The sequence below is a fragment of the Alosa sapidissima genome, chromosome 16 (assembly GCF_018492685.1).
Source record: "Alosa sapidissima isolate fAloSap1 chromosome 16, fAloSap1.pri, whole genome shotgun sequence".
In the NCBI taxonomy this organism is placed as follows: Eukaryota; Metazoa; Chordata; class Actinopteri; order Clupeiformes; family Clupeidae; genus Alosa; species Alosa sapidissima.
This window is the reverse complement of record NC_055972.1, coordinates 5,020,201-5,030,200: the sequence shown is the minus strand read 5'-3', so window position 1 is coordinate 5,030,200 and position 10,000 is coordinate 5,020,201. Positions and strand designations below refer to the sequence as shown.

The 10,000-nt window shown below is 49.3% G+C and overlaps 1 protein-coding gene across 4 annotated transcripts in view; it reads right to left on the bottom strand.

The window, feature by feature from the left end:
• The window catches only part of wdfy4 (WDFY family member 4), a 114,996-nt gene that overhangs the window by 82,913 nt on the left and 22,083 nt on the right, over positions 1-10,000 (bottom strand). For all 4 annotated transcript variants that reach the window (XR_006023241.1, XM_042065310.1, XM_042065311.1 and 1 more), the window contains 11 exons: positions 9,671-9,761; positions 9,351-9,565; positions 8,250-8,323; positions 7,630-7,846; positions 7,307-7,383; positions 6,675-6,893; positions 4,960-5,132; positions 4,158-4,389; positions 3,209-3,360; positions 2,910-3,021; positions 1,526-1,716 (listed from right to left, as the gene is read on the bottom strand). Coding sequence is in view for 3 of the 4 variants with exons in the window: in XM_042065310.1 (XP_041921244.1) it covers positions 1,526-1,716; positions 2,910-3,021; positions 3,209-3,360; positions 4,158-4,389; positions 4,960-5,132; positions 6,675-6,893; positions 7,307-7,383; positions 7,630-7,846; positions 8,250-8,323; positions 9,351-9,565; positions 9,671-9,761 (1,753 nt within the window). In the remaining variant the exon portion in view is untranslated. The remainder of the gene's footprint in view (positions 1-1,525; positions 1,717-2,909; positions 3,022-3,208; positions 3,361-4,157; positions 4,390-4,959; positions 5,133-6,674; positions 6,894-7,306; positions 7,384-7,629; positions 7,847-8,249; positions 8,324-9,350; positions 9,566-9,670; positions 9,762-10,000) is intronic.

Below are 10,000 nucleotides of genomic sequence, written 5' to 3'. Positions count from 1 at the left end.
ATTTGGAGAATCGTGACACCCCTAACACACACAGGGCTATATCTTGCACTTTAACGCAATTGACTTTGCGCAAATCGCTTTGTGGGCGGATCTTGGGAGCTGTTTCTATTTTACCGGCGGAATATTGACTGTTGCGCCCGACGCAAATTTAAAATGGGGTGGTCTGTAGCAGCTACATTATTCATGGGTGTGGTTTGGGCGTAACGTGCAATAAACCAATCAGAGCGTCATCTCACATTCCCTTTAACAACAGGCACACTTGTTCCATAGCAGATTGCTATTATGATGGCGGATTTGCCATGCGCAGCCAGGAACGGTTCACAGTGCTATAGTCAGTTGTGAACAGTTTGCTATTGATTTTTCCTCTTGACAAAATGTAATACAGAAATGTCACTTTCCGATGTTTTGGGATCACTCTCACTGAATCACGACCTTATGAATGCATGGTGATATTTTTGCAATGTAGCCTAATCTAACATTACCTCACTATAGACAATGCAGATCTGTCAGATAAGCTCTCCTCTCCCGTGCTGCTGCTGGGGCATTTGGGTTAAATGGCATTGGCATGCAGTTCGTCTCATTAAGTCCTCTAATATTTCCTAATTTATGTCAACACATCCGTGATTCGTGGAAATGTGTTCGCAACACAGGCGCCCAAGCAAGCGCTCCTGCAGGTGTAAGCTACGGCTGTACCTTACCATCAGGCAACTAGAAACATTTTCCAAGTTGACCTAACTTTCCAACTCTGCACAGTATCCCATTAACTGCATGACAGTAGGCTATTTACAATATTTATTTTATGTAAAGTAGTCTAGAGTTTGTAAACACGTTATCATCAACTTAATGCACGCACAACTTTTGTTTGAGCAGGAGAGAGAATAACAATGAATGGAATTGGAACAAAACTAAAGGTAACTTTAGCCTTTATAGGGCTGTATAAAGTTGTCCAAATTAATAGGTCGTTGTTATTGTAAAGATATTGCATGTAGATGTACTATATAGGCTACTAAATTTTTAGTTGACCAATGCACGAACAAAGCTGGGAAACGGACAAATATTATCAAGGCTTTGAATGTTTCCATCTGTGCACAGGGTGTCTGTAGATCGGTGTGCATAGCATTCATTTCTGCAGGCCTGTGGCCATGCATGCGCCCTTAAAATAGCATCTGAATTTGCGCCACCGACTTTAGACCAGGAGGTTCCTGGTCTGTGGCAGAATTGTTTTCTGAAAACTGCAAAATATCAACAGGGACCGTTTGCGCCGGAACACGCCCCCTCTTTTTGCTGAAACGCCCCCGTGGGCGCACATGTACCTGTGGAGGGAAAATTCCAATATGCGCTGACTGCAAAATAGGAAAAACAAAAACACGAGTATACAAAGTCAATTGCGCTGGAGTGCAAAGTAGAGCCCACACACACACACACACACACACACACACACACACACATACATACACACACACACACACACACACGCACACGCACACACACACACGAACACTCACACACGAACACTCACACTCACCTTGTATCCCTGCATCCGCCTCATCTCCTGCTCCATGCACGGGTTGGTGCTGAGAACGGACACACACACCTTCACCGCCGCGTACAGAGAGCTGTCGTCCGTAGCCATGGCGATGAGACTCAGGATGACCGCTGGACCGCCGATGTACTGGAAGCTGCGAGCAGCGCTGTTGGGCATGAAGGTCCTTACACCTGACAAACACACACACACACACACACACATAAGCATAACTTCTCTGTCAAAACATACACAACCAACACACACTAACATACACAACCACCCACACCCCACACAAACACACAGTGGTGGACATTACTTGAGTACATTTACTCAATTACTGTACTTAAGTTGCTTTTTCATGTATCTGTACTCTACTTGAGTATTTCAATTTTGTTAAACTTTTTACTTTTACTCCAGTACATTTCCAGGCCAAATATCTTACTTTTTACTCCACTACATTTTGTGACAGCTGAAGTACAGCTGAAGTTCCTTTTGGAAAAAAGACTGTACAAAAACATGTGTAAATGTATATTTTCTATTAAGCGAGCTAGGCATCAAATAATGGTGTTGCCTAACCTATGTTATTGTCATATGCACTATTTACTGTACCTTGTTGACCCCTTTTCACAATATTGATGTTACCATAACTAGCCTCTTGACGCCATCAAGCAAATGATAGACAATCTGACACTATCAAACACAAAAGGGAACATCTTGATTTGGTCCGAAAGTGTAAAGCATTTAACAAAGAAAAATGTAGTTACTTTGAAGTATCTAAGATAAGATATCACATTAGTTTGTTTTTAGTTATTTCTACATACAACAAGTAATAGCTGATTTTGTCCTTGAATGGAGGAGAAAGGCTCAATGAATGCCTATGTCTGTGCCGAATCATTTCAACAATGCAACTGTATTAGGCATAATACATTTCAGGACTTTTACTTTTGATACTTAAGTACATTTGAAGGCAAGTACTTTTGTACTTCCACTCAAGTGGAAATGTAAAAGGAGGACTTCTACTTTTACTGGAGTAACATTTGACCATGTGTATCTCTACTTTCACTCAAGTACAGGATTTGTGTACTTCGTCCACCACTGCAAACACACACACTAACAAACACAACCATCCACACACAAACACACTAACACACACTAACATACACAACCACCCACACACGAACACACACACACAAACTAACACACAACCACCCACACACGAACACACACACTAACACACACAACCATCCACACATGACCATACACACACTAACATACACTAATGCAAACAACACCACACACCACACACATACACCCCTCCTCCCACACACACACAGACACAGACACACACACACAGACACACAGACACAGACAGACACACACTTACCGAACCGCCCCACCACTGCAGCCCCGATGGCTCTGCTGGTGCCGGCCAGATGCTGGCTGATATTTCTGCACAGGAGGACTGGAGTGGTGTTATCACGAGAGGTGATGCCCATCTAACACACACACACACACACACAGCAACCATCATCATCATCATCATCATCATCATCATCATCGCCATAGTTGCAGATAACACATCACCATTTGTGTTAGTGTACTCAAGAAATATTGTAATGGGTTATGCATTGTGAGGTGTGTGTGTGTGTGTGTCTGTGTGTGTGTGTGTGTGTGTGTGTGTACCTCTTTGGCGATGAGCCTGCAGTCCACCTCGTTGTAGTCGTCCCGTATCTGAGCCACGGTGGTGAGGTAGGAGACCGCTGGGTTTATCCCAAAAGAGATCCTCTCCTCTGGGACCCAACGGCCCACAGCATGGACCTCACTGGAGCTCCCATCTGGAGCACAGCACACACTAATTACACAGCCAAACATTACACACACACACACACACACACACACACACACACACACACACACACACACACACACACACTGGAGCTCCCATCTGGAGCACAGCACACACTAATTACACAGCCAAACATTACACACACACACACACACACACACACACACACACACACACACTGGAGCTCCCATCTGGAGCACAGCACACACTAATTACACAGCCAAACATTACACACACACACACACACACACACACACACACACACACACACACACACACGCACACACACACACACACACACACTGGAGCTCCCATCTGGAGCACAGCACACACTAATTAAACAGCCAAACATTACACACACACACACACACACACACACACACACACACACACACACACACTGGAGCTCCCATCTGGAGCACAGCACACACTAACTAAACAGCCAAACATTACACACACACACACACACACACACACACACACACACACACACACACACACACACACACACACACACACTGGAGCTCCCATCTAGAGCACAGCACACACTAATTAAACAGCCAAACATTACTTACACACACACACACACACACGCAGGCACGCATGCACGCACACGCGCACACACACAGACACACACAGACACGCACGCGCACACACACACACACGCACGGATTGTAACCACTCATAAACTCATGCCCACACAATGGTCTGCTTGTGTTAAGGCAGGTGAATGTGTCAGTGTGTGTGTGTGTGTGTATGTGTGTGTGTGTGTAAAGGGACACACACCTTGGGGGGTCAGGGCGAGATAGTTGCCTAGATAACAGGTGCCCTGGCTGTAAACGGTCTCCACGGCGTCGGGGCCCAGTGGCTCCTCAAACAGGAAGCTGGGGCCGACCCGCCACACGAGTGCCGCGTGCTGTTTCCATAGCGACGGTGTGCCGATGATGCCGCACACGTCGATCACAGCCGTGGGGTCCATGGAGACGCACTGACCCGGAAACGGCTTGATGTACTGCATCTGAAAGCACCAACAGGTCAGCTCAGGTCAAATGATTCAGTTGGCTGTTCAACTTGAAGTGGGACTGACTGACTGTGTCTCTCTCTCTCTCACACGCACACACGCACACACGCACAGAGCCTCTCTCTCACAAGCACACACACTCTCTTTCCTTCACTGACCCTGTAATTCTCTCAGCTGCTACTATGGCCCAAGATGTACTTACAAAATGCGTTACTTTCATGTGTGTGTTACAATGAGTCCAATATGTCCAACTGCTGACTGTTCTCTTCATCGGATGATCGTCTCCATGGTGATACACCCAAATGTCAAGCATGATATTGATACATATTACGAAGGCCAATCATTCTGCTCTCCAGCTCTAGACCACACCAGAACCAGACCCACGATCTGTGTGTGTGTGTGTGTGTGTGTATGTGTGTATGTGTGTGTGTGTGTGTGTGTGTGTGTGTGTGTGTGTGTGTGTGTGTGTGTGTGTGTGTGAGAGAGTGTGCACGCGCTTCTACCTGCTTCATAGCCTGATATGTGAGCGTAAGTGTGTGAGTGTGTGTGTGTGTGTGAGCAGCTGACCTTGGCAGAGCCGATGACCTTGGCGTTAAGGTAGGCGGTGACCTTGCAGCTGCGCTTGATGTCCTTGGCCAGCACTAGGGTCAGCTGATGCCACTGGGCGGGGCTTAACTGCTGCGAACACTTGAAGCGCACAGTGGAGGGAAGGGAGGTGCCAACCTCAGGCTCCATAATGTCTGTGGAACACACACACGCACGCACGCACGCACGCACACACAAATACATATACTCAACCTCAGGCTCTATAATGTCTGTGGAACACACGCACGCACGCACACACATAGACTCAACCTCGGGCTCCATAATGTCTGTGGAACACACACACGCACGCACACACACACGCACGCACGCACGCACGCACGCACGCACGCACGCGCACACGCACACACACAAATACATATACTCAACCTCAGGCTCTATAATGTCTGTGGAACACACGCACGCACGCACACACATAGACTCAACCTCGGGCTCCATAATGTCTGTGGAACACACACACGCACGCACACACACACGCACGCACGCACGCACGCACGCACGCACGCACGCACGCACAAATACATATACTCTACCTCAGGCTCTATAATGTCTGTGGAACACACGCACGCACGCACACACATAGACTCAACCTCGGGCTCCATAATGTCTGTGGAACACACACACGCACACACGCATGCACGCACGCACGCACACACATAGACTCAACCTCGGGCTCCATAATGTCTGTGGAACACACACACGCACGCACACACGCACGCACGCACGCACGCACGCACGCGCGCACGCACGCACGCACGCACGCACGCACGCACGCACGCACGCACGCACACGCACACACACAAATACATATACTCAACCTCAGGCTCTATAATGTCTGTGGAACACACGCACGCACGCACACACATAGACTCAACCTCGGGCTCCATAATGTCTGTGGAACACACACACACGCACGCACGCACGCACGCACACACGCACACGCACACACACAAATACATATACTCAACCTCAGGCTCTATAATGTCTGTGGAACACACGCACGCACGCACACACATAGACTCAACCTCGGGCTCCATAATGTCTGTGGAACACACGCACGCACGCACGCACACACACGCACACACGCACACGCACACGCACACACACAAATACATATACTCTACCTCAGGCTCTATAATGTCTGTGGAATACACACACACACACACACACACACACACACACACATAGACTCAACCTCAAGCTCCATAATGTCTGTGGAACACACACACACACTCATATACTCAACCTCAGGCTCCATAATGTCTGTGGAACACACACACACACACACACACTCATATACTCAACCTCAGGCTCCATAATGTCTGTGGAACACACTGCTAAAAAAAGAGCCTGGCGTCGCTGTGTGTGTAAGTATGTCTGTGTATAAGTGTGCGTGTTTGCATGTCTGTCTGTCTGTCTGTGTGTCTGTGTGTGTGTGTGTGTGTGTGTGTGTGTGTGTGTGTGTGTGTGTTGTCTTTACCCAGGACCTGGTACGTGTCTGCGTGTGTGTGTGGGTGTATGTATCCGTGTTTGTCTGTGTATGTGTGTGTGTGTATGTGTATGTGTATGTGTGTGTGTGTGTGTGTGTGTGTGTGTGTGTGTGTGTGTGTGTGTGTGTGTGTGTGTTTGCATGTTTGTCTGTGTGTGTGTGTGTGTGTGTGTGTGTGTGTTGTCTTTACCCAGGTCCTGGTACGGCTCCTCGTCGGTGGAGATGATGAGTGACCCGTCGGCGGCGGCGATGGAGGCGGCCAGACAGACGTAGCTCTGCGGGGCTCGGGACATGTGTCTGACCACGGTCAGCAGCCGCAGAGGGTGCGAGTCACACGCTGCACTGAACCGACTCACAAGGAACCAGCAGGAGAACGTCAGGCCTGCCGCCGGGGGAAAGCCACGACAGTCTGAGGAGGAGGAGAAGAGGAGGAGGAGGAGGAGGAGGAGAGGAGAGGAGGAGGAGAGGAGGAGGAGAGGAGAGGAGGAAGAGAGGAGAGGAGCAGAGGAGAGGAGGAAGAAGAGAGGAAAGGAAGAGGAGGAGAGAGGAGAGGAGGAGAGAAGAGGAGGAGAGGAGATGAGAGAGGAAGATAGGAGGAGGAGAGGAGGAGGAAGAGAGGATGAGAGAGGAGAAGAGAGGAGGAAGAAGAGAAAAGAAGAGGATGAGAGGAGAGAAGGATGAGAGAGGAGAGATGAGAAGACCAACCACTGGCACTAACCACAGTGGACTACACATAAATAATAACTACTACTACATATGCATTGTGTGTGTGTGTGTGTGTGTGTGTGTGTGTGTGTGTGTGTGTGTGTGTGTGTGTCTCACCTTTCCCCACTCCCCCAGTCGAAATGCCATCAGAGCTCACACCCTTCACTGTGGCCAGAGATGGCAAAAACAGACATCTGTAAACACACGCGCACGCACACGCGCACACACACGCACACACAGACATAAAATAAAGAAAATATTAGTGCACACATACACATAACATAAATAGAACATAAGTAAATATCCACAAATATACCCGCACAGCGCACACCACACACACATACTCATGCACACACTCCCACACACACACATGCACGCACACACACACACACTCACATACGAACACACACATACACACAGATACACACAGATGCACTCACCCATATCCACTTTCGCTCATGTCAAACTCCACAAAGGAGGGTGTGGCAGAGAGCTTGTGTGGCCGAAAGCTTCGTGGCGACGTCATGGAAACCAGGCTGATGATCTGGTGGAGTGGCAGGGCGGAGCCAGAGTGGGGGGAGGAGCTTAACAGGCTGAAGCTTTTTTTCAACTTCCTCACGTCCTTTTTCATATCCTTCACCTCAGAACAGGGCTCATCTGAACACACACACACACACACACACACACACACACACACACACACACACACACACACACACACACACAGATATAGCTCATCATCTTCCTCAGACACACACACACACTCGCATCATCTTCTACATAAAACACAATTTATACCAAACAAGAGTGGAACAAACACACACACACACACACACACACACACACACACACACACACACACACACACAGTTTACCTTTTGCAATACAGAACTGCTCCAACACATAAGCATAAGCAGACACACTGGTAGACGCATGCATACACACACACACACACACACACACACACACACACACACACACACACACACACACACACATTAAAAAAAAATCTCCCGAAAGTGAATGAGGGGAAGTATGCAGTGAAAGGAGAAGTGGTCACCATTTGCAGCAGTGGGTTGTGGGGAAACGCTGTTCTCAGAACACAGGAAGGGATTCCCCAGACACAAATATCGCCTGCAACACACACACACACACACACACACACACACACCAGAAATCACAGTCATAACCATAAACATATTTGCAACCTTGAGCAATTCTCCATTAGGGTCAAGGGTGAAAGGTCGGAGGGGAGCGTGGTGGCCTAAGGTCAGTTAGGGTCATGTGGGGGTCGGGGGTCAGAGGTTGCTGGTTGGGGCTAAGAACGTGAACTTTGAACCCAACCTGAGGTTGGTGTTAGTGATGAGGAATCAGGGTTCTACCAGGCTCAATATAAAGGGTTCCATCAGACTGAATATAGGGTTCCATCAGACTGAATATAGGGTTCCATCAGACTGAAGATAGGGTTCCATCAAGCTGATGTAACGGTTGTGGGGTGAAGTGTGTGTAAAGGGGCCCAGTGGGGGTTGTGGGGTGAAGTGTGTGTAAAGGGGCCTTGTGGGGGTTGTGGGGTGAAGTGTGTGTAAAGGGGCCCAGTGGAGGTTGTGGGGTGAAGTGTGTGTAAAGGGGCCCAGTAGGGGTTGTGAGGTGAAGTGTGTGTGTAAAGGGGCTCAGCTGTGACCAGAGCTTGAGTTAGAGCTCATAGTTCATAGGTCATGGGTGAGGTCTGTGTGTGTTTGACAGTGTCTGGACCTGGGGTTGGATGAGGGTTAGAGGTCAAAGGTTGTAGGTCATGGGTGAGGTGTGAGCGAACCTGAGGTTTACGGGGCTGATGGACCGAGCTTTCGGGTTAGAGGTTAAAGATCGTAGATGATGGGTGAGGTGTGTGCGGACCTGAGGTTGGGTTAAAGGTCGTAGGTCATGGGTGAGGTGTGTGCGGACCTGAGGTTGGGGTGGAGGTTAAAGGTCGTAGGTCATGGGTGAGGTGTGTGCGGACCTGAGGTTGGGGTGGAGGTTAAAGGTCGTAGGTCATGGGTGAGGTGTGTGCGGACCTGAGGTTGGGGTGGAGGTTAAAGGTCGTAGGTCATGGGTGAGGTGTGTGCGGACCTGAGGTTGGGGTGGAGGTTAAAGGTCGTAGGTCATGGGTGAGGTGTGTGCGGACCTGAGGTTGGCGGGGCTGATGGACTGCGAGGCGAGCTTCTCCAGGATGCGTACAGCGGGCAGGTGGAGGGGCAGAGTGGGCGTCAGCAGCATGTGGGGGCAGTGGGTCAGCAGCTCCGACAGCAGATCCCCCTCACACATGATCTGCCGGTTCCGCTCGGAACGCAACAACATCTGGACATGATCCGCCACAGCGTACTGGACCTCCACAGACAGCTGCAGGAGGAGAGGGGGGAGGAGAACAAAAGAGTAAGAGTGTGTGTGTGTGTGTGTGTGTGTGTGCGCACGCGTGTGTGTGTGTGTGTGTGTGTGTGTGTGTACCTGCGGATCACTGTGGTGATAGACTCGGGGCAGCAGGATGATAATGAGTCTGATGGCTGCAGGGTGGAGGATCGTCTGATCGCACGTAAATCTGGACACAAGAAAACACACACACTGGAGACGTCTCTATACACACCTTCTCCACACCTCCCACTTCTCCTCCCATTACACACACACACACACACACACTGGAGACGTCTCCATACACACCTCCTCCCACTTCCCCTTACATTACACACACACATACTGGAGACGTCTCTATGCACACCTCCTCCTTACACACACACACACACATACTGGAGACGTCTCTATGCACACCTCCTCCTTACA